The sequence below is a fragment of the Mustela erminea genome, chromosome 13 (genome assembly GCF_009829155.1).
Source record: "Mustela erminea isolate mMusErm1 chromosome 13, mMusErm1.Pri, whole genome shotgun sequence".
In the NCBI taxonomy this organism is placed as follows: Eukaryota; Metazoa; Chordata; class Mammalia; order Carnivora; family Mustelidae; genus Mustela; species Mustela erminea.
In genome coordinates, this window is record NC_045626.1 from 26,683,554 (window position 1) to 26,708,023 (window position 24,470).

Below are 24,470 nucleotides of genomic sequence, written 5' to 3' on the forward strand. Positions count from 1 at the left end.
AAAGCACTGAAGCTCCCAAGTACAGCTCCTTTGCAAGTTCCTTTCCCAATTATTATATCGTTCTTTGGTCTTATATAGTTGTCTATTTCGAAACTCTTCCTTACCTGCAATTTTGCTTTTAGAAAGAAACTATTTAAAAAATGCAATCAAACATGTGAATCTAGAGTTTGCAAGTTTGTAATTCTTTAACCTAATACTGGAAGTATGATTGTGTTTTTACATGAATACTTAACATTTTGGGGGTTTTTTGTTTCCTTTTTTTAGTTTCTTGACCTAGTCAAAGTGTTTGGGAAACTTTAAATAAGATGATATCTATTTCTGTAATCCTGTTCAGAATATCACAGTTAAAAATTTTTTTAAAAAATTCTTTTTCTTTTTAAAGTTAAAGAAAAACTTACTGCAGATCCTGATAGTGAAATTGCTACAACTAGCCTTCGGGTGTCCTTGATGTGCCCTGTAAGTAAAGCCAAAAACATTGCGGGGTGTTTCAGTTTTTATAAATGACTAATTTCCTATATAAGTAAGTGTGGGAATGAATGATACGTTATGATAGAATTCAGAACTTTTGTCATTTTCCCATTCAGGAATTTTAATGATTAAACATAATTCTAAAGAATGCAAATGTTCTTCAAACAATGACTAAGCAAGGAGAGACCTAAAAGGGTATTGTTTCGGAAAGGAAAGAGAGCTTTAAATTCAGAATAATCTGTCACAGTTTTTTTTTTTGCTGTAGATAGTCCACAGCTAATAGTAAATATTTAGAGAGAATAGAGTTGGCTCCTTTTATCAGAATATAGACTGTGTTGAAAAATAGCAGTAAAATTACTATCACCTAATAAATGCTAATTGATGGTTCTGGTTTAATGAATTAGAATGTTTGAGATGCCTTTATCTGTTTGTAATGCACTTCTTAGTTGCATAATAATTTTATGTCTCTTTATATAGAGACTATGGAGTGGAAATCGGTCAGCAACTCTCAGATCCTCCTGTGTTCTTGTTACTGAGCTAATTTTGGGGCAAAAATACGGAGGACTTGATAAGAACTTGTCAGAAAGTTAATAGTCTACTTTGAGAGATAAAACTAACTCACATGAGAAAACGAAGATATACATACCACATGTAACCTTGCTAAGCATAGGGAGAGGTCAGGAATAGTGGATGAAGTCTTCTATAAAATCAGTACTCATGGAGGGGAACCTTTCCACATGCAAAGAAATTTATGAGAAAAGTCACGGAATCAGGAATGTAGTTTTGGGAGAACCTCATGACCAGCCACCATTGTGAGAAATGTATAGTATTTAAGTGGAGAGAGAATTGTGTCAGAGAGAGGGAGAGAGAAAGGAATAATTTGTTGAGTTCCCATGATGTGCTTCTTAATTTAACTGTCTTAACAAACCTGTGTGGAAGAGTTGTTCACATTTTGTAGTTGAGGGAACTGAGACTAAAAGTGCTTGGATAGCCCACATCACACAGTTAGTAGCAAAACAAGGATAAAAATTTTGGTCTTTGGACATTATTCCAGATACCTTAACAATATACCATAATACCAAATTGGGCTAAAATATAAATACCCTCATTATATAAGTTCACCTCTCTGTCACCCTGGAAAGTGGTGTTTGCAGATCTCTTTCTTTCTGAATTTTTTTTTTATCTTTAACTTAAACTAACTTAGCTCTGTTGAAAAGGAATAGAAGTGCATGAAATTGGATTGCTTAGAAATGGTGAACCTGTGGTTGTCAGATCCAGAGAGAAGAAAGTCTGCTGTTCCAGCAGCGCTGGTGGGGAGCATTAATGCCTGAAGTGGTGGCAGAGGTCCAAGAGGGCTTATGTTTGGACCCAGGACCTCCTCTTCTACCCCCATGCTGTGTGCAGACCTTGAGACGTGATTTCTTTGGAGTGTCTTCACATTACTCTTTTCCTCCCTCTCCTGTTGAAATGGATATTAAGTTGACACAGGAGATTGCCATTTTGTTGGTCAAAAACAGTTATATATTGACAGTTTTCTTATAGTTTAACCCTATTTTGAGCAAATGTTGTTTACTGGCTATATTCTAGGCATAATCACAACATGGGAAGGGAACTCATGTTTCCTCTATGTTTTAGTAGCACACTATTCTGTCAGTAAGAAAGTGCTTCTGGATAGCTTACCTAAAGAGTTCTAATGGTTGTAAGATTCCATTTTCTGTCTTGTCTCCTTGACCTTGTTTTTTAAAGGTTTTTTTTTCTGTTTTTTTTTTTTTTTTTTTTTTTAAAAACACTGTGCTATTCTGTATGAGAACAACCCAAACAAAACATAAGAGCCTGACATGCTAACAGATTCTCAGATTTTCAAAATAGTGGAAGTGGTATATCAGAGCGGTTAAGATTCCTTCTATATAAGAATAGGGAACAGTTCCTTTTCACTAAGTCTGTTTTGCAGACTGTCTTTTGAGCTTTGAAAAAAATCACACTACCTGATTTTTTCAGCACTTTCTAAGAAAAGAGTAAGTGGTACTTTCCCGGCTGTAGTAGTGTTAACACAAAGTTGAAGCTAACTGTAGTCTATGATACATGTTAATTAGAACACCAAACAGATGTTTTGATCAGATTTAACAGATGGATGACAGAAGTGAGATGATGAGAGGAGGAGGTAATACTAGTATTAGCTGAAAAGAGCAGAAAGGAGTGCAGCCTACTGGCTGCAGAAGTAGCAGCGGATCCGGAGTGGTGCTAGGAAATACAGAAGCACAGAGTGGATCGTAAGCATTTGGAAGGATGAGACGTGAACCCTGGGATAAGGAAGCTATCAGAAAATGATGGCTGTCAGGTACTGGGAGAAGTGTTTGTCCCGTTTCACAGTATATTTGTAAAATGATTCAGAGTAGACTTGAGTCTGGGGAGTGGGAAGTGCAGTCGAAAGCCTTTGTCCTTGGGACTTACGGAAGGCAATTTTACTGTAGTTCGAGGGAGGGATCTAAGTGTATATATTTATATTTCTGAACAGTGTCTGAATTTTACAGTTTTTAAAATTTATCAATTTTAGTGATATAAGCTAGTGATTTTCTGTCTTTCCTGCAGAGGTGGGCTGGATGGGTGGGGATAGAAAAGGGGGCTAGGTTTGATTTCATCTTTTAAGATTCTGACTCATATATAGTTTGGATCCACTGATTTGGGTCATTTTTACTATATACAGTCTTAATTTACGTAGATGCATTTAGGCTACAGCGAAGTAAAAATCAGTTTAGGTGCTCTGTACATAACATTGCACTCTGATGTTCATAGCAACATGATCCACAATAGCCAAATTATGGAAGCAGCCCAAGGGTCCATCGACTGATGATTGTGATATATTATTCAGCCATTAAAAAAAAAGATGGAATCCTGCCATTTGTAATGACATGGGTAGAGCATGAGAGTATTATGCTAAGCAAAATCAGTCAGAGATTTCGACAGATACTATATATGATATAATTCATACATGGAATTTAAGAAACAAAACAAATGGGGCACCTGGGTGGCTCAGTGGGTTAAAGCCTCTGCTTTCGGCTCAGGTCATGATCCCAGGGTCCAGGGATCAAGCCCCGCATCGGGCTCTGCTCAGCGGGGAGCCTGCTTCCTCCTCTCTCTCATTGCCTGCCTCTCTGCCTACTTGTGATCTCGATCTGTCAAATAAATAAATAAAATCTTTTAAAAAAATTAAAAAAGAAAAACAAAACACAAACGAGCAAAGGGACAAAAAAGAGAGGCAAACCAAGAAACAGACTCTTAACTATAGAGAACAAACCGATGGTCACCAGAGGAGAAGTGGGTGAGGATGTGTGATGGGGAATTAAGGGTACTTAATTAAGGGTACATCACACTTGTCATGAGTACCAAGTAATGTATGGAAGTGTTGGATCACTATATCAAAACATCATAACACTATATCATAACATCTGAAACTTAGATTACACTGTATGTTAACTGGAATTTAAGTAAAAACTTAAAAAATATTTTAGTAATCAAAAATATTGCATTGTTTAGGAACCATTCCTTCCATCCATCCGTCCATCCATCCATCCATTATCTGACTAAATAGAATTTAAGCATACAAAGCTGCTTTTGTTGACACGCCATGATCAGTATTAGGAAATTAATCAGATTTGGCCAGTTGGTAATAAATGTTTTTTTAAACTTGAGAAATGCTCATTAACTTTTGTGAGCCACTAGGATTAAATTTAGGATCAGTAGCTTCTATAGTTGTGAATGTTTTCAGTTCTCTGTATCGTGGAAATTCTAAGGCAGTGACAGGAGAGATGAAGGTGGTACCTAAGAAGAAGAAGAAGAAAAAAAGCAAGTTCCCAAAGCATGGCTCAGGGATACTTGGGGGCCCTGAGACTCTTGGAAGAGGCTCACAAAGTCAGAGCAATTTTTAAAATAATACTGTGATGCAGTTTGTCTCTTTTCTGTTATTCTCTCATGAGTAGGCAGTGGTGTTTAATAGGGATTACCTGACTATTGGTAATGTCAGTGTTCCGAGGGTTGATGTAGTGTGTATTTGTCTATTCTTGTCTTTTTAAAATGTCTGCTTTAATTGCTACTACAATAAATATTGGTAAATATAATCTATATATAAAAACTCCTTGAGATTCTCAGTGTTTAAGAGTGTGAAGGGATTCTGAAGCCAAAAGTATGAGAACTAGGAGCCTCCGCCCCCTCCAAAAAAATCATAGTAGGCTGAGCTAGAGCATTATTTAAAGGAAACAAATTATGGAAATTGACAAATAGTACCTACTTTATTATAAAATTATTCAAATAGAACAGACATTAAAACTTGAAATTCATAAGATCTCTTACTCAAAAGTAATGCTACTAATAGTATGAAATAAATCTTTCTAGACTGAACTTTATGTTCATAGTTGTGTATGTTTATTGGAAAAAATTATATTGTGCTACATATACTGTTCTGTGGTTTACTGTTTTAAAATTAACAGTATATTTAAACTATTAATATCTGTAGATATGACTTATTTTAATCATACAGGCATTTTGTTGATTGGGTGTGGTGTAAATTAACTTGTTTAACCTTTTTAGTGATTATTTAGGTTGTTTCCAAATAAAAAGCAATGATGAAAAATTCTTAAGCAAAACACTAGCCAGTAGAATCCATTACTTTAAAAAGAATCAGTATTTTGCAAGAATAATACGTGATAACAAAAGGATACCTCTTAGGAATGCAAGTATGGTTTGATTGTTTATATTAATAATGGAAAGGGGGTTAGGAAATCCCTGTGATCATCTCATTAGGGTGCTGAATAAGCATTCAGTCAGCTTCCATTCCTAAGAGAACAAAAGCTTTTAGCAAAATAGGAGAAGGTGGATAATTGGAACCAAGAACCAGCACCATGTGTGATGTTGTAAAACTAAGAGGAGTCGCATAGAAGTAAACATTTGTGTTTGCATTAGAGCTCCACCAGCTGGGTCTCAGTGAGTGTGTTGTTTATGGCCTCATGTCGTCTCAGCATCTTTATTTCAAAAGCAAAATACAGATACTAGTCTTTCTGCAGTCCTAGGGCTGTTAGGAGAATTCTGTGAAATGTATGTAAAAATCCTTAGCGCCCAGTAAGATTCCACATGGCTTAGGAGAAAATCTGTTACTAAAGGAAGGGAAAATTTGGAAGCAAATATTGTAAGAAAATGAAATGCCTTAGGTTCTATTCTTCCTTTTTTCTTTCTTAAATAATGAGTTCTGTTGTGCTATGTACTTGCATGAATCACTGTAACTTCCAAGATCTCTTTTAGAATTCTAGTTAAAACACTCAGATGGAGTCAGTATAGTACAGTGTTAAGATACGGACTCTGGAGCCAGAGTTGCTTGGTTCAGATATTGGTGCTGCCACTTTCTAACTTTGTAATGGTAGTCTTTACTTAGCTTTGTTGTGCCTTGGTGTTCTCAGGGTGGGAGTGGGGGAGACAATAATGTCTCTAGATCAGTCATACAGTGCAGTTATTAGGTCTAAATATAAAGTGTCACTTCATAATATAAAGTCATCAACATCGTGCCTTCTATGTAAGTAGAACTATACAAACAATAGTTATTGCTATGCTGACAACTTAGCTAAATTAATTTTTTTAATTATGAAATAAACAAATGTTCATTTTAGAAGAAAGAAATTTTAGATAAACCATAAAGGGGGGGGCAAACAGGAGCATTCTAAGACTCCTACCCCTCAGGCAAAGTTAACAGTGTAATTTTGCTGTGTATTTTTCTAGACTTTATAGTGCCCGTAAAGAAGTCCTTCCTGCTTCCCTTTCTTTCCCATTGCTGTTTTTCTAGTCTGTCTGTCTTTGTTCTGTCATCTGATCAACAAATTCCGAGCACATGCTGCATTTTAGGTGCTGTGCTGTGACACTTGGATTACAGTGGTGAGCAGCGACATGGATCTTGTCCTTGTGGAGCTTAGAGTCTAGTGGGAGAAACAGATTTTCTATCCAAATAACACAGAGCTGGTTGTAAGCTGAGAGATTTTCTGTAAGGAAGTACATAGGGAGGGCTGTTGAAAGGCTGTACTGACAGACTCCGTCTAATCTGGGTGTGTGTCCTGATGTTGGCATACCTCTACCAGCTAGAATAAGAACTGAACAGAGCACTGTAGTTATATAAAAATATATCAGAATATCAGCACATGTGATTATACACAAGTAAATTCTCATAAGTGAAAAATCTATTTGCAGTTCACATCATCATATATATGAGGCTGACTTAATGTAGAGCTGCTGTAGATAGATACCAAAGACTAAATGGAAAATGAGAAAAGGTTATGAATAGATGGTTCTTAGAAGCACAAATGGCTCTTAGAAGTAAAAAAGAAGCTCAACTCAAAATAAGGGAAGTGTAGTTCACAACTATAATGGGATTTTTTCACCTATCGGGTTGGCAGAGATCAGAGTTACAGCACTGTGTGTGCAAGGTTGAGGGGAACCAAGTGCACTGATACACGTATGTGCATGCATCGGTAGGTAGGCAGCTTCTGTGGGAGACGTTTTGTCAGTGTGACAGAAATCATAAATGCACTTTCCCTTTGACCACAGAATATCACTTCTAGGAGTCGTCCTGTAGATATTTACTGGAGCATTATTTGTAGTCATAAAAGATTGGAAACAATTTAAACGTCTGTCGCTAGGGTGGGTACTAGTTAAATAAATAATGAGCCTTCATATCATACGCTTCATTATCAGTTATGATACCTTCATGTCATGGTAGCTTTGCGTGTTCTGATATGTTTGAAATAGTCACCAAGGGAATTACGTGACAGCTGGTACAGAATTGTGTGGATTGCATGCCACCATTTCTGGGAAAATTTTTAAAATACATACTTGGTTATGTGTAGACTCGGTGCAAGTACAAGCAAGAGATGGGCAACAGTGGTTCCCTCTAAATAGGGGAACAGGGGACGCCTGGGTGGCTCAGTTGGTTGAGCAGCTGCCTTCTGCTCAGGTCATGATCCCAGCGTCCTGGGATCGAGTCCCACATCGGGCTCCTTGCTCAGCAGGGAGCCTGCTTCTCCCTCTGCCTCTGCCTGCCATTCTGTCTGCCTGTGCTCGCTCTTTCCCCCTCTCTCCCTCTGATAAATAAATAAAAAAAAAATTTAAAAAAAAAAAATAAATAAATAGGGGAACAGGTAAGAAAGAGACACGTTTTTCTTCCTGTGAATTTGCATGTTGATTATTTTAAAAATGTGAAATGGGCTTTTAAAAATCATATGGCCGTCAGTGAATACAAGTGAAATGTGTAGCAGTCTTGATAGAGATAAATTCTGGTTTGAATTTTTTCATTTTGATTTTCTCATAAGATCTTTTCAGACTTTTATGAGTGATTCTTGCCTTTGAGGCTTTATTCTCCTTTCTGAAAAGTTTCCCCCTGTTGTCTTCCCTGTCCTGTAGTTAGGGAAAATGAGGTTGACAATCCCGTGCCGTGCAGTGACTTGTACACATCTGCAGTGTTTTGATGCTGCCCTTTATCTGCAAATGAATGAGAAGAAGCCCACCTGGATCTGTCCCGTGTGTGATAAAAAAGCTGCCTATGAAAGTCTCATTTTAGATGGGTAAGTGTATCCCAGCCTATGTGTTAGCTTATGTAAACAGCCAGTACAGCCTCATATCCGTTTTAGTCTAGGGTTGTGTTACCCTTCGTATTTTTTGTTGGGTTTCTGTACTGTTAGGTTTGTTAAACTCAGAGGGGCATTGGTCTGTTGTTTTCTTGTAGTGTCTTTGTTTTATTTTTGTTTTAAGATTTTATTTACTTGTGTATTTTAGACAGCTTTAGCATGGGTTGTGGGGAGAAAGGCAGAGAGAGAGAGGATCTCTCAAGCAGACTCCGTGCTGAACATGGAGCCCTGCACGGAGCCCAATCCCACGACCCGTGAGATCCTGACCTAAGCCAAAACCAAGACTCAGACGCTCAACCCACTGAGCCACCCAGGCATCCAGGCATCCCCTTTGTCTCCTTTTAATACCACCGTAATGTTGACCTCATGCAAATGAGTTGGGAAGTGGTGGTATCATGTCTTCACAAATATTTGTTGGAATTCCCTTGTGAAGATGTTTGGGACTGGGCTTTTCTTTGTGGTAAAGTTTTTAACTATAAATTCATTTTCTTTAATATACGTGGGTTTCTTCAGGTTATCGATTTCTTTTGGAGCCTTAGTGTGGCTAGAAGTTTGTCGATTTTATTGATCTTAAAGCCCCAGCTTTTTGTTTTCATTGATTTTTCGTTTTTTTCTATTTCATTTGATTCTTTTCTTTGTTATTTCCCTTTTCATGTTTAATTTTAATTTTTTTTCTGGTTTCATTAGGTAGAAGCTGAGGTCATTGATTTGAGTTCTTTTTTAACGTAGGAAGATTAGTGCTATAAATTTTCTTCCAAGTACTGCTTTAGCTATATTCCACAAATTTTATTATACTTTCCTTTTTGTTCAGTTCTAAATACTTTCTAATTTATGTTTATGGGGTTTTTTGGGTTTTTTTTTTTTGTCTTGTCTCATTGGTTGTTTTGTTTAGTTTCCAAATATTGGCATTTTCCACATATTTTTCTGAAGATGATATCAAATTGCACTGTGGGCATAGAACATAATTTATATGCAGAGTTATTTAAATTTTTTCATGTCCCTAATCCTCCTTTTCCCTACCCTGATGATCCATTTATCTTGAGAATAAGCTTATAGATTATTTTTTGTATAATAACCTTTATATTTCCTTATGTTTGTTTTGTATGTTGTGTTAGAAATTGTTCTTACTGGCCAATCCCAGTTAGGAGGCTCCAGGTATCTTTCTGTTTAGTCATTGATTTCTTAGATGATACTCAGTAAGTCACTTATGTTGCTCATTAAAGATCTAAAACCTAGGAGGAGGGGATGTAGTAGTTGTTGTAAAATGTGAAGTATTGAAACACCAAACAAAAAAAGATAGCATTATTTTCATCTCCAAGGCAGTATATGTATTACTTTGTTAGTTCACCATTGAACAAAGCCATTGATTACATTTATGCACTTCTTAATTGGTTCATAGGCTTTTTATGGAAATTCTCAATGACTGTTCTGATGTGGATGAGATCAAATTCCAAGAGGATGGCACTTGGTGTCCAATGAGACCGAAGAAAGAAGCTATGAAAGTGTCCAGCCAGCCATGTACAAAAATAGAAAGTATGTGCAGAATGGCTCCAGAGAGCAAAGCAATGAGACTCCTACAGTGTTGTTTTTATTGTTAACCTTGGCCGCTAGAACTACATTTGGAGCTCAGTTTGCGAACTTTATCTTTTGATCATGTTACATATGTAATTTCCCCCGAATGATTTTTACTCTTTCCTTCAGAAATGTGCTAAAGTTTATATCATCTTCTAATTAGCTTTTTCATAATATATTTTTATATGTAAAGTAAATGAAACAATCATCTGAAGTTATTTTAATATATGGTGTTTGTTACAAAATGAAAAGTTACAAACGACATTTTTATGGACGATATTTCAGGATTCTTTGTAGAGTACCTTTTGAGGGAACTGCCAGTAGAGGTGTGCTTAGAGAGGCCGAATCCGTCAGTGGAGGGTGGGGGCAGGTGCTCACAGGTCAGTTGCTAAAAAAGTGAACAGATTGTTTCCATTTCTTTATGGGAAGGAATTTGACCATTGCCTTGGTTATCTAGGATGTACACTCAGCTCCCTCTACCCAGCTACACTGAGTGGAGAAACTTAGGGCAGTTCCGTTAATTGAAACCTGTAGGTGAACTTGAAGTTTTCTTTTTATCTGATATGGTCCACTCACTACATTTATGCTTTGTGCTGATTATGTTTGACACGCTACCAGTGTAATGAATAATGGGTACTCAAGAATAAAAAGTGAAAGATTCATGTTAATATTAATCATTCTCCTGGGGCACCTGGCTGGCTCATTCAGTATGAATGAAACTCTTGATCTGAAGGTCCTAAGTTCAAGCCCTACATTGGGTGTGGAACCTAATTTTAAAAAATTCATTCTCCTGTGATTGTTACTGAACCTACAGGTAGAATTACGGTCAAGGTTTCCCTCATCTTTGAGAATAACAGTGATAATAGTTGATTAGTTTCTCCTTTTCCATTATCAGCCAGCATTAGTTTTCTGTTAAAGAGATTACAGGGCATAACGTAATTTCTGTGAATTGGTGTGTTAACATATAGTATATGAGGGCAGAAAGGAGGACCTAAGTGATTAATAGATAGTTGATAAGAAAAGCTTTAAATGTCTGAATAATTTAAGAGAAGTTTGGAGTTTTTTCAGCTCATGAAGGTTTAAAATTTTATCAGGTTCTGGCTTATGGTGAGGGGCCTGTACATTATCCTGATATGAGTACTGTTGCTTTGCTAGAGTGAAAGTATCTGATTCTGACTTAACAGTGCCACACATCTGTGAGAATGCACAGCCCGTGAAGCTCTTGCCTGTGGCTGAGATTGGACCCCTGACCCTAGGCTGCCTATAAAATGTTTACGTGGGGAGGCAGGCAGTGTGAGCAGTAGGATCTGAGCGCGTCTTCTGGCAGTCCGGGGGACATAAGAACATGCTGTCCGAAGGAGGCTTTGACGCTCTGGCCATGCATAGAGCTTATTTTTTGTCCCCAGATTAAGCAGTTACTTTATAGACAAACATCTGGAGTTAAGGAGTTTGTCTGTATCCATTGGGCAGAGTATGTGTCTTTACTGGTTGTATATTCTCCTGGACTTGCTGCACAATTAAGACTTAAGGTTAGAGTTTATTTGTTTCCCACCTTTGATTTTTTTTTTCTTTTACTTCTCTTCCCCACATCAGGTTCAAGTGTCCTCACTAAGCCTTGTTCTGTGACTGTAGCCAATGAGACAAGCAAGAAGAAAGTAGATGTTATTGACCTAACAATAGAAAGCTCTTCTGATGAAGAGGAAGACCCTCCTGCCAAAAGGAAATGCATCTTTATGTCAGAAACACAAAGCAGCCCAACCAAAGGGTTTGTTAATTTATAGTTCACTATTGTTTATTATACTTGGAACTAACTGTTCTCGGTACAGGTTTGTAAGTGTCTCTGACAGTTGCATAACCATAGAAGGCTATTTTCATTTGCCTTTGTTCAGTTGAAATATTTTCAAGAAAGCATCTTGTTTAAAGGAGAGAAAATTTTGATGAAGAAATTATTAACATCTTCGGGAAGTAAGAGTTGAAGTCTTCTCATGTCTAAGTATTTATTTCCTATTTGATTCTTTTTTGTCATTTTTCTGGAACCTATATTTGACATCACAGCCAGCATGAGTAAGCCTAGCATAAAAATGGAGTGTGGCATTGGGAATCTGACAAGTGTGGGTTCCAGTTTTGATACCATTGCTTACTAGTACCGGGATCTTGACTAATAGACTTATGTGAGCCTCCTTTTTCTACTTTGTAAAATGGGGTTAAATAATACCTACCTCAGAGGATGATTGTCCGGTTTCAGTAAGAGAGAGAGCTTAGGCTCAGTGTCAGGCATGTGCTAGTCTCTTAGGAAAAATTGGTTGCCTTCCTATTTCATCCTCTCCAGGGCAAACTGTGGGCAAGTAAATGCATTCTAGCATGTCATGTTTTATGACTCATATGGCAGAAGCTGTTGCTGTCTTATGTAGTAAGTGATAGCTTTAAGTATCTGTCAACTGGTGCTTCTTAGAAATTTTGGAACCTGCAAGATAGTAGCAGAGGGTTTTTGTTACCTTCCATGAACATACTGGATAGACTTGGGTGTGCCAGTCTTGTCCTTTGGGCCTCTCAGCGCACTTATTTTTTCTGTAATTTATATGCCATAAAATTTTCCCATCTTAACTATTAAGTTGCCCAGTTTATTGATTTTAGTGAATTCAGAGAGTTGCCCAGTCATCATCACAATTCAGCTGTAGAATATTTCCAACACCTAGTGAACATCTCTCATGTTCACTTGCAGTTAATCCCCATTCACACCCCAAATCTAGGCAACTGTTTATCTTCTTACCATCTCTATGATTTGTCTGTTCCAGACATTTTATGTAATTGGAATTATACTCTCAGTGTATTTTGGCCGAAAAGGACTAGAAGTTATAGCTATCCAGCTCATTCCATGAAGTCAACTTAATTCCTAATACCCAAATGAGAGTTGCACATTAACAACCATGCAGAATGAAGCTGCTTCACATTTGAAAGGCCAATGAAAATTCTGAATTCAGTCTTAGATATCATTTAATTATATATTAAAATGGTATCCATTACTACAAAGTGTAGGGTTCATCCAGGAATGCTTTATTGTTAGGAAATACGTTGATAAAATGGATTGTGTAATAAGGATAACTATGTAGTCATCTTAATGGATTCTGGAAAGGTATTTAATTCATTAATAACCATTCCTGAGAGAAACTCTTTGAAATACCAGAATTCACTTAAGGTTTGAAGGGTTTACCACTGAAGTTGATTTATTCTTAGGCTACATTAATGAAAGAGGCATAGTGTCCAGGATATGTACCTACACTAGTTTTATTCTGTTTAAGGCTAGATGATTTTTATTTAATATCACTCTAGTTAGTGTTGCTCATGAGCCGATGGGAGCAGGGTGGTAAATAGTGCATCCTGTAGCATGATGGATGGATGGATGGGTCTACGGACTGACGCTGTTAAGCCAGGACAAGAGAAGATGTGAATATGTGAATATCTTGTAGTTCTTAAAAGGGAATCATTGACTAAGTGGATTAAGTTTATTCTATGTAATAAAATTTGGGAGATCTAAATACAGTGGAGGGAAGATACATGGAAAGACTTTCAGCTGGAGCTGAACACTAGGAAGGTTGATGTTTGGTGCTAAAATCACATTTTCTTTATTGAGGTAGAATCGATGCCCCGTGTCCCAGTGAGTGTCATGGAGACTCATGCTATGGATATATTATCTCTGTATTCCCTTCCAACTCTTAATGCTTTTCTGGTTTTGTTCTTGGTCATCTTTTTGTATTGTCTTGTGGCTCAGCATCTAGAATTTTCATGGTTTTCTTCTGCTGTGTAAGTTTATCGTGGGACTTCTTGGTCAATGATAGTAAGCAAATGAGAAAGAATAGAGAATGAGAAACCAGAAAAACTTGCTTTCAGTTACATTCCAGAGAGCAGTTATTTTTTTTTTTTTTTTTTAAGATTTTATTTATTTATTTATTCGTCAGAGCGAGCGAGAGTGCACAGGCAGGCAGAGTGGCAGGCAGAGGCGGAGAGAGAAGCAGGCTCCCTGCCGAGCAAGGAGCCTGACACCGGACTCGATCCCAGGACCCTGGGATCATGACCCCAGCCAAAGGCAGCAGCTTAACCGACTGAGCCACCCAGGGATCCCAAGAGAGCAGTTATTTTTGAGGAGGTATTGTTTTAGTAAAAATTGTTTTTTATTTTTTTAAGATTGATTTATTTATTTTAGTGCACGTGAGCTGGGGAAGGGGCCAAGGGGAAGGGAGAGAGAATCCCAAGCAAACTCTTTGCCTGAGCACAGATCTGACATGGGGCTTGATCCCACAACCCTAAGATCATGACCTGAGCCAAAACCACGAATCAGACGTTCAACCCACTGAGCCTCCCAGGCACCCTTAGAAATTGTTTTTAAAAACAATTTCACAGTTGTTTTATAATCAAGAGGTAGAATGCATTCCACTTAGACCTAGGCTTCTGTTAACATTTTGATGGTAATCCTTCTAGCCTCCCTCCTTGAACACATACTCTAGTCCTTAAATGTGGTCATAATAGTAGTTATCAGAAGAGACTGGCACATTAATCTAAGACTTTTAGAAAAACCTCTAATATTTTTCTACATTATAAGTTAATTTTAAATACTATGTCCCCACCCCATTCCCTGAATCACTGAATGATTACTTTGTCACTAATAAGGTATTCTAAAGACAGGCATAGACAAGTATAGAGATACTTGTGTGGATTAAGACTCATTAGAAATTGGTAACAAAATTGGATCTTTTTTATGTTTGTATGATAAAGTGGGAGCACACAGGGAATTTCAGGTTTATGGATAATTCAAGTTACTGAACTGTTAACTCATTTTCAGACATCTAAGCCTGGGCCAATCATGATGAATTCAGTGATCTAGTACATGGTCTAGAATACTAATATTTGCTCTCCAGCAGTGTTCCAGCTTTACCTTTGTGGTAAGGCTGGTTCCAGTTTACCTTTGTGCTGGGATGTTAGGGATAAAGCTACAAAAATTTAAAATATATATGTACATGTGCATAATATATACCTATGCCTGTGTATTTGCCAATCCTGTGAGAAGGCAGTAACAAGTTACAAACTTGACATTTTTTCTGTCACTTTATAGTATCACATTTTTATACTCAAAAGTCCATTAGATAAAGCCATTTACATTTCTCCTTATTACTCCATATTTATAAATACATCTTTTTTTTGGATAGACGTTAGAATCATTTACCTTTTTGAACGTAGTCCTTGTGAATATTCTGATTAAAACCAAAATCTGCTACCAATGCATAATTTGATAATGGTCACAAATGACTATCCATTCTGTAAAAATAGAATTTGTGTTAATGGTTGCAAAGTTCAGGCAAAAGAAATTAATCTACACAAAATAGTTTTAGTTTTTCAGATGTTTGCTAAGATTTTAGATGTTGATCTAATAATTTGTACCCTCATAGGATTTTGACATTTTCACCTTTTCTGACCATCAACATTTTGTATTGGAGAAACAAAGAGTAGTTACTTATATAAAGTTTCATGTTATGAGAACAGAACCTGTGTGATAATTAGATGTTACTATGGTGATAGACTGTGTCTTTGGACACTGACTTGATGCTACAGGTGTAAGTAATAGAGCTGGGGAGGAAAGTGAGTATTGTTGGTGTCACCTATAAATCTGATTCACATTCAGAGATCAATTCAGGATCAAGAAAAAAGAATCTTCTCAGTGTGAGATATCAAAGGAAGAGAAAGAGCAGGAGGACGGTAGGCATGTGTGTATGGTAGGTGTATGTGTGTATCTTCAAAAGCTTGTCTCTTACATATAAAAAAATGATTAAGATATTTAAACTATGAGACAGCCAGATTAATCAGAGCCACTTCTGTAACCCTGTCCTCAGCAGGAGCGTACCAGTCTCTCTCCGTCTTAGGCCCTGTCCTCCCACCCCAATTACAGATACACATTCCTATGTGGGAGGTGGGATCACGTTAATTTGAAAATACTTTTGGTGATTACAATGTAGAGGACCACTGTTTTCAAGCCTCTCAGATGTGGTTTAATACAGCAAAACTTACTTGATTTCATCCCCAGTTTGTTCTTTCCCCCTCCACAGAATCTGCCTTTTCTAGTATTACCTCCTGGTTGTGGTTTTAGGTCTCCAGGTAACATTGGAGGCCAAGAAGTCTTCTGTTTCTAATCCAGGCAGGTTGTTCTTTGGGTGATGACTTCCATCTTCATCTACCTCTGGCAAATGTGTTTGAAATACCAGACTTCTGTTAATTGTCTCAAGCATGTTATGTTTCCTATGAGTCCATTTTTAAGACTTCTGAACTCCGACCTATGTTATTCATTCACTATTCGGAGAATAACATAGTTGCCAACACAGCTATATATGTACTCTCAAGATGACCTCATTTTCTGCATTTCTAGTGACTTCTGTATTTTCAACAAGGAGTACAGAATAAGAGCTAGACAGGACCCTCATGTTATCATGCAGACGAGTTTTAGAATGACTCCAGTGTCTAAATAAGTTGTGATTATCTTAGCGGTTTGAGATGTAGATTGAAGTCATGAAATAGTTTTGTCAGTTGTTTAAAGTATGAAAAGCGACATGGGACTATGTCATCATTTCTTATCGCTAGTACGTAATGATCAGAGCAGTAACAAGAAGTGTTGCGACCAAATGAAAAGGCATCTAGAGGTCCTACTGGTCATCTCAGTCTAGTTCTGTGACCATGGTGCTAAGTTTTTGTTGGTTTTACTTTCTTTGTTTTTGTAATGATCCCTTCCAACTCCATAATTCTGTGGCTCTCTTGTTAAGCTTACAGTAGTTCAGTGGCAATGCTTTGGGATGCTATCATTAATGTCCCTGTGTCCCTGTCTCCTCTCCTTTTTTTTAATTTAATAAATTTTATTTTTCAAAATGTACAGTTGGTGGGACGTGTTATGCATCTTTACTAGTAGTAGGGGCACTCCAACATTGGTATTCCTGGCATAAATCACTTTGAATGCCGCCATGTTTGGAAACAGCTTAATGAGTCCTTTACTAAGGAGTTCTCCTGAAGGGGGCTGCCATGGCCAGGCAATTGTGAATCTTTGCTTTCTTTCCCAGAGACAGCAGCTGTACTTACTAGTGTATAGCTGGGAACTTCCTTATAGAGTTTGTCACATGGGGTCCTTCTTAAATGAGACCAGGTTATTGATCTTAGGTCCCAAACTGCCTTTGGACTATCTCTTTTTGGTTTGGCTGCAGATTTGTTCACTGGGTCTTTATCTTTCTTGCCTGACTTTCCTGCATCTGTTTTTTTTCTTGTCCTTGGGTGGCATCATGAAGCTCAGGGAACAGCTGCTACCACTGTAGCCTCATTAAGATGGTAGACAGAAAAGATGGCCATCACCACCAGCCAAGGGTCCCTAACATTGCCTAATTTCTTGTGTACTTTCAAGATGTTTTTCTTGTGAGGTTCTAATTGTTGAGCTTGGGCAACTAAGAGAAAATGAAGGTTAAATAGAATGCAGTCATCTCTCTTTATTCCTGACATTTAAAAAAATATAATTAATTACACTGCTTCTTGAAATGATAAAGCTGTTAATTATATATATATATATCTATACATATTTTTAAAGTGTGTTTAATTTGTACTCTTAGCATGATAAGTTAATTTCAAAGTCTATATATAAACCCTTTTAGGGTAGACGGGTGTCATAGTAATTTAACATTTTTATTTCCAGATATTTTAAGACTCTTTTTTTTTTTTTTTAAAGATTTTATTTATTTATTTGACAGAGAGAGAGAGATCATAAGTAGGCAGAGAGTCAGGCAGAGAGAGAAGGGGAAGCAGGCTCCCTGCTGAGCAGAGAGCCCGACGCGGCTCAATCCCAGGACATTGAGATCATGACCTGAGCCGACGGCAGCGGCTTAATCACTGAGCCACCCAGGCGCCCCCGGATATTTTAAATCTTGAGAAATCATCTTATTCTAATTTCTGACTGCTGCCTATTGTCATCACGCTGGCTGGCTTTAGGATGGGCTATCTTTTGCTCAGATGAATTCTCAGATACGAATGCCGCTAATTAACACAGTTCGGGTTAGAATGGACCGGCTTCTGGTTGAGCTATATAGTAAGTAGCTTCACTTTTAAGATGCAGTGATTTAAATCAAATCTTAGGAGTCCTCTGTTTTATTTCTAAGTTTCTTTATAGATAAAATTACTAATAGCCACCTCTGAGTTACCCGTACATTAATAAGAGCCTGTGTGAAGTGTATTTCCACTTGTGGATGACTGTTTCCTGCCCAGCTCTAGCACTGTACGTTACGTTTTCGTTCCAGCTTGCTCTCACATCGCAGCTGCTGCCGAGAGCCCTCGTACATTCAGGTTAAAATGAAGACTGTTAGGAAAGAGGAGAGTAGAGTGGAGGGACTGTGCAGTGAGCAGCCGCCATATCGGTGTGTTGAAACTTAGTGCACTTACAGCTGAGAATGCCCAGGGTGCAGCCCTTGTCTCCTGTGAACTAACAGCCAGATTGTTTGTAATTTCCCATGCTATTTAAAACAGGGTTCTCATGTATCAGCCATCTTCTGTAAGGGTGCCCAGTGTGACTTCGGTTGATCCTGCTGCTATTCCGCCTTCATTAACAGACTACTCAGTACCATTCCACCACACGCCAATATCAAGCATGTCATCAGATTTGCCAGGTATGTGAAGAGTTCTTGTATTTTGTTACCAAGTTTTATTTATTTTTACTCTAAATCTGTGGAGCAAATGTAGTGTTAAAATTGAAACAAATTCTAAGGAAATTTGAAGGCTTCTTCTAAAGGTAGTATCTTTTAATGCATCACATTCAAGTCCTACCATTTTAACTACAGAGCTCTCTGTAGATTCCTGACGATAGGAAATATGGTAGGATAGGGGGCAATTTGATGGACTTTACTCTCCCTCCTAAGGAATTTGTACTGAGAGATATTTTCTTTCTCATAGCAGGTTCACAGTTTCAGGAGAGTATTTTCTCACGATCTTCTTGGTAGCTCCTCAGAGCTTCAGAACATACTGCTGTACCATAGGGTTAACATCACCCATAGCTTTACCCTGTGGGCTTTTATCCCCTCTATAAAAGTAGGGTCTACCAGCTGTTTCCTTAGAGCACTGCTTAGTATTTCAGGATATTTCTTATGTGTGTATTAACATTTGAAAAGCTCAGTGCTGCTTGAAGTCCCTTAGAACCAAGACCATATTATAAAATATGGACCTCCCCTTCCCACCCTGCACCCCCTTTTCTTCCCTCCGTAGCCATTGTTTTTGTAGACCCTTTTTTTGTCAATCAAATTTGAGCCGGCTGAAACCAGTGCCTCTTATATTCATGACTTCCCTTCTTTCTGAGGGGCACTTTTGGTGCAATACAGTTCCCTCCTCATAGTCTTAATATTCTTTTCTAGACTTGGGAAGTTAATTTTGACCTACAGCTTATTTTTCTTACCCTCTCAATGAGGTCTTTGCTTTAAGCACGGTATATATTCTGTTGGGCAACATTTGTGTTGTTGAAACAATTGGTAGTTGTGTTATCTGGCCTAGTGTGATCTTGCCACTTGAAATTCGGATAATTCGGGTAAAATTTAATGAAGATGAATAGACCAATAATAGTATCTATCAGAAATTTTCAAAAAGCCTTCTTAATTATGTTTACTACATATGTACTTGGGGAATTGGTATTTTAAAACATTGTTAAGCCCATCCGGCACCAATTAAAAAATACTTGCTGTATATAATACTTGATGTCAAGATACAGGGGAGGTTTCATGGTCCATAAGACAGACGGAACTCAGAGATACTTAATTCCTAACTGCCGTGTTTTCCTTTAACTTTGTCTAGTTTTAAATGAAGTTGAAGAGTGTCCATGACGTATCGTCTTAGTATGTGTTTTAAATAAGCATTAAGGAAGAATTTGTGTTCCTAAAAACCTTGATACACAAATTAATGCTGAAAAAACTTTTTGTTTACTAAAGTGACCCTGGCTATTTAAGAATAGAACAGCCACAATTTATGAATCACTTGCTCTGTCAGTTTTCAAATTATGTGAGTCTGGGTGAATTTTTAATTTTAGAGAATTTGCATTATTTCAAAATTTGGGCATAAACAGATTATTGATAAAATGTGCAGATTTAAGAAGTAGTAAGTTATGTTAACTGTATATTTTGTAAAATACATTTCAAGCTGGTATTAAGGAACTAACACCAAGATAGAGGGCTGATATTTGACCAGTATAAACCAGTATGGGGATCCTGGTTATTGAAGTGTCGAAATGCTTTCTTAACCAGTTGACGAATTGAACAGAAGAATTTCCAGTTTATCATCATCTATGAATTATTATTCATATATTAGCAATTACTACATCTAAATAGTTTAGTTTTTACTTTGATTTTATTGTCAATGTGGTCTTTTGTAGTTAGTAATTATTTTGGTTTTATTTCAGTGCATAATTTTTATGTAATTAGTCCTATTGTGCAGAGTTTTGATATTTATAAATTTCATAATTTATAATAAAATATTAAATAGAACATCAAGAATGGAGCAATGACAAAGTTTTAATACATTTCTTAACATTCCTTTTAAACATCATAAACGTGAATCTTCTGAATCTGCAGGAGAACAAAGAAGAAATGATATTAATAATGAACTGCAGCTTGGAACACCTCCTGATACTGTGCAACAATGAATACAAAATAAAACAAATAATTTGTATTTATGGAATGGAAAACAGCTTGATTATTTCAAGAAAAATATGACTGCCTTATTATTGCTAGTGCCATATTGTCAGGTGCGAATGGTGCTCGAAAGTTGTATCATTAAAATTGGAAAGTGCTGAACATTTACATATTTAATCATGTAGCTATCATGTTTTGTTAAAGTTCATGACTCAAGTAAGGAAAATGTGGTGTTATTAATAAGACATGTAGAGTCAGTTTCACATAAAGAAGCACTTAAAAAAACTACACTTTTTTCAGTGTTAATAAAATAAAACATTTAGAATGTATCATCAGAATTTTAACACTGCCTGCTTTTTAGTTAAAAATAATTGAGCATTTTCAGCCATGAAATACTTAGGTGGGCATAAAAATATATCAGTATAACATGCTGTAATTGAAATTATGGTGAAATAAGAAAACAACATTTTACTCAACTACGAAACAAGGCAGTAACATTTTAATTCGTATTCATGAAACTCCATCTATTTCATATAGGAGTTTTAATAGTATACTTAAAATGTTTAAGATGCAAGGCGTTGAGAATAGTTTTGAGTTTTTTGTCAGAAGGAGTAACATCTGAAATACTGTATCAAACTTCACTGTTAGTGTTTGAGAAAAGATGGGTTCAGTGAGATATATTTACATTAAAACATTGGATTTTGTGTCGAGAGCATCTGTGTCATGGGACACAGTCGGGAGTTTCAACTGATCGTAGAAATGTTTCAAGTTGTTTTATTATGGCATACTAGAAGTCACCATATTCAGTTATCCTTGGATAAGGTGTCAAAAGATAAAGAGGAAGTAAATGTCTTAAATCTTTTATCAGTATCTATCCACTGCCACACATAAAATGATCATCGAAGAGAATGACAGTACCTCCAAAGAGCTGGTAATTGAAATAATGAAAATCTGAGGAATCTTTGCCCCTTGGTGGGCAGCCTCCAGTGCTGGCACTGCACAGCCTGAAAATCATATCAAGCCTATGCCTTTTATTTAAATTGCAGTTTTGAAGTGGAAATAGTTACACATTTAGAAAACGAGCATTTTTGAGCTGATTTGGCTTCAGTACACAACATTGCAAAAGATAGTAAGATTTTTCTTCAGCTTTATAAAAAAGGTTTAAGTTATTCAAATGGAGTGATTCAACAAACATTAAAAGTGATTGAACATATAAAATTAATTAGGCTATAAAAAGCAAAGAAAAAAATGCTACACCATTTGAAGCAAAACCAAATTAATAAAATTAAGTCAATTAAAGGGCATGCCAATAAATTATCTTTGTGACTTACTCAGTAATAGAAATGTTGAATATATAAAATTCAGAAGGTATTGTAAAGGCTAGAAAGATTTTGAAATGCTGTTCAGAAGTGGAGGATTTACTGAATAATATCATTAATGTGAAGGGAAACTCTCAGCTTACCGAGATGTGTCATCTACTGATGATCAGTATAATGGGGAAGTCATTGGGAAAAGTTCATTGTGCTCCCCCTTTGTCCATTGTTCGCTCAGGCTCTGTTGTATCATAAAGCTAGTGACAGGCCTATAGTGAAAAACCGTATCAGCAGTTTTTAAAATGCTTTAGAAACTGAGTGATTTCTTTCAAATAATTGGTGCTATAGCTTGTATCATTTGATAAGCCTTTTTATCATATCCTTACAGATTATAAGGGAATAAATATACTTTAAAAGAGGTATAAATTATTCATACTGGTTATTAAATTTTTTCAATATCATTTCCACAAATATTCTCTATTTTGAGTAACAGTCTAATATCAGACTTTAATTCTGTATGATTCTTATATTTGAGGTGACATTGACATTGAATGCCAGCATATAAAAGTTCATAGAATTAAACAGAAATTGGCCTGTCTCACTGACCTATACCTAGTAAATTTTCTTTTTAATGTTCTAAAATTTAGTCAGGTTTAGGGGGGCTGATTTTGAAGTTTATTGCTAGATTTTTCAAAACTGAAATTTTACCATTATTTTTTGTTATAATATTAATACTTCAGAGTTGTATTACTGGGCAAACTTTCCACACTCCTGTTTTTAAAGCATTATTGGAGAATCCCAGATCTTTGGTTTAGAAAACTGCATTAGCTAATAACCCAGTAAACCCTACTAAGATTTGACTTGTTAGTGAGCAGCAGTTAACCAAGTGCTTGCTTTGTGCAGAGTGTTGAACTGTGTATGACTCTTGATGTGGTGACAGGGTGACAGAGAGCGATCCATGAAAGAGACATCTGTTTAAGAAGTGATATTTTAGATGAACCTCAATGTGGTGTATTTCTAAAAAATAAATGTGAAGTATCCTAAGAGCCTAAGTATGTTTTTTTTTTAATGGTCCGAATCCAGATCATTCTCTCATCATTTTTATTGCTTCTCATTTTGTTAAGTGATGAAAGGGAAAAGTTTGCTTTTACTAGTCATACTTTTCTATTAATATCTAGAATGGTCCCTTTAAGTCTCTGGTCCCTTTAAGTCCCTCCAATTGTTTTGTGAGGAAATATGTTTATTTGGGGGTTTTATGTACTTTAAATATCACTGATTGTGGTATTGAACTTCTCTATGGCAGAATGGTAAGCACTTACCCAAATGTTTTATGACTCATGATAAATACAAAATGATTTTGGGAAATAATTCTTGTCTCCAAAATATGAGACAACTATTAACAAAGCATTTTTGTTTTAGGTTTGGATTTTCTTTCCCTTATTCCAGTTGATCCCCAGGTATGTACCCTGAGTTTAAGCAACTAATTTGTATTTGATTGTTGGTTATGTCATACTAACTAAAAATGACCAGTTGCATAAAATCAGGACAGTCAACTTTCAGTTACTCAACTTGATGGAAAGGAATTACTATATAAATATCTCACATTTTTATTTGGAGGAATAAAGTTGCTATTTTAAAATTTATGTTATTTCGACTTAATACATGAATTTTTAATTACATTTTATTCAGCTTAATAATCAGTTGGCATTTCCTACAAGCACTTGAGTGATTAAAATGAGGGGAAGCAATGATCCCTGGAAGTTAAAACTTGACGGAGATTATTTATGAAACACTTGTTCTGTATGTAGAATAGAGTGGAAGATGGTTCAACAGGTTTGAATCATTAGCTTGATTCTTCCTTGTGTTTAGAGGCAGTCAGATTTAAATGTCGGAGATGCCCCAGTCTGAAGTTGCTATAAACCAGTCCTTCCTATTTTCTCTGCCAGCGATAAGAAAGTGGAGTATCCTAGAGTCCCAATATGAAGACCTGTAGCACACCTGGACTGACAGGCCTATAGTGGAGGCAGAGCAGAGGAGGGAAAGGCATGGGAGAAACAGAAGGGAGTGTGGAGGGGGAACAGAGACTTGGAGAGAATTGCTGAGGGTAGGGAGGGCCAGAGGAAGACCCACAGACCACCGCTTCATAGGCCTCAGAAGTGGCCTTCTGTGTCAGGACTCTGTGTCTGATCACAAAAACCAGCACTGAAAGTTTGGGCCCAGGGTAACGTGTGGAATGAGGAATCTCTTCTCACCCTGAGTTGACTTTGTTACATCAGTAGGTTCTGTAGCAAAGGTAGCTATATGTTTTTCTAGGGAATGGATTCTTCAGGCTTAAAATATTACTGATTTTTATGAGAATCATCCTTTAAAAAAATGATCTTGGAACCAGAGGGTTTTGGTTTCATAGTGTTGTTTGGCATACTTAGTGTCAGTCCAGCTAACTTACTTGTTAGGCCAGTAGAAGGGTGAGGTGGTACCTTCAGTTTTCCTAAGAATCCTTAGATTTATTCTTTATCTCCATGGTGCCCCCCTTAAGCCCTGTTATCTTTGTGTAGATATGTCCCAGTTACACAGAAAGAGTTAGAGGTGAAATGGCTGCTGCCCAAGTGTTGCAAGAATTCGCAGGGCCTACTGACAGCAGGACGCGGTGTCTGGCCTTCGTCTTATAAGCAAGAGAGGATCTTTTTATTACCAGGCAGTCAAAAACAGCCTGAGAGGAAGTAGAAATAAAATGCAAGTTTCTGGGCTTTTTTCCAGGTTGTTCCCTCAATATTAGT

The 24,470-nt window shown here is 36.8% G+C and overlaps 1 protein-coding gene across 6 annotated transcripts in view; it reads left to right on the forward strand.

The window, feature by feature from the left end:
- The window catches only part of PIAS2 (protein inhibitor of activated STAT 2), a 90,299-nt gene that overhangs the window by 60,621 nt on the left and 5,208 nt on the right, over positions 1 to 24,470 (forward strand). For 5 of the 6 annotated variants that reach the window (XM_032309143.1, XM_032309144.1, XM_032309147.1 and 2 more), the window contains exons 8-13: positions 383 to 456; positions 7,903 to 8,063; positions 9,526 to 9,659; positions 11,292 to 11,463; positions 18,237 to 18,376; positions 23,113 to 23,150. In XM_032309143.1, coding sequence (XP_032165034.1) covers positions 383 to 456; positions 7,903 to 8,063; positions 9,526 to 9,659; positions 11,292 to 11,463; positions 18,237 to 18,376; positions 23,113 to 23,150 — 719 coding nt within the window. Of the gene's footprint in view, positions 1 to 382; positions 457 to 7,902; positions 8,064 to 9,525; positions 9,660 to 11,291; positions 11,464 to 18,236; positions 18,377 to 20,320; positions 20,418 to 23,112; positions 23,151 to 24,470 lie in introns of those variants that run through there. The other variant, XM_032309148.1, reaches the window with a different exon arrangement.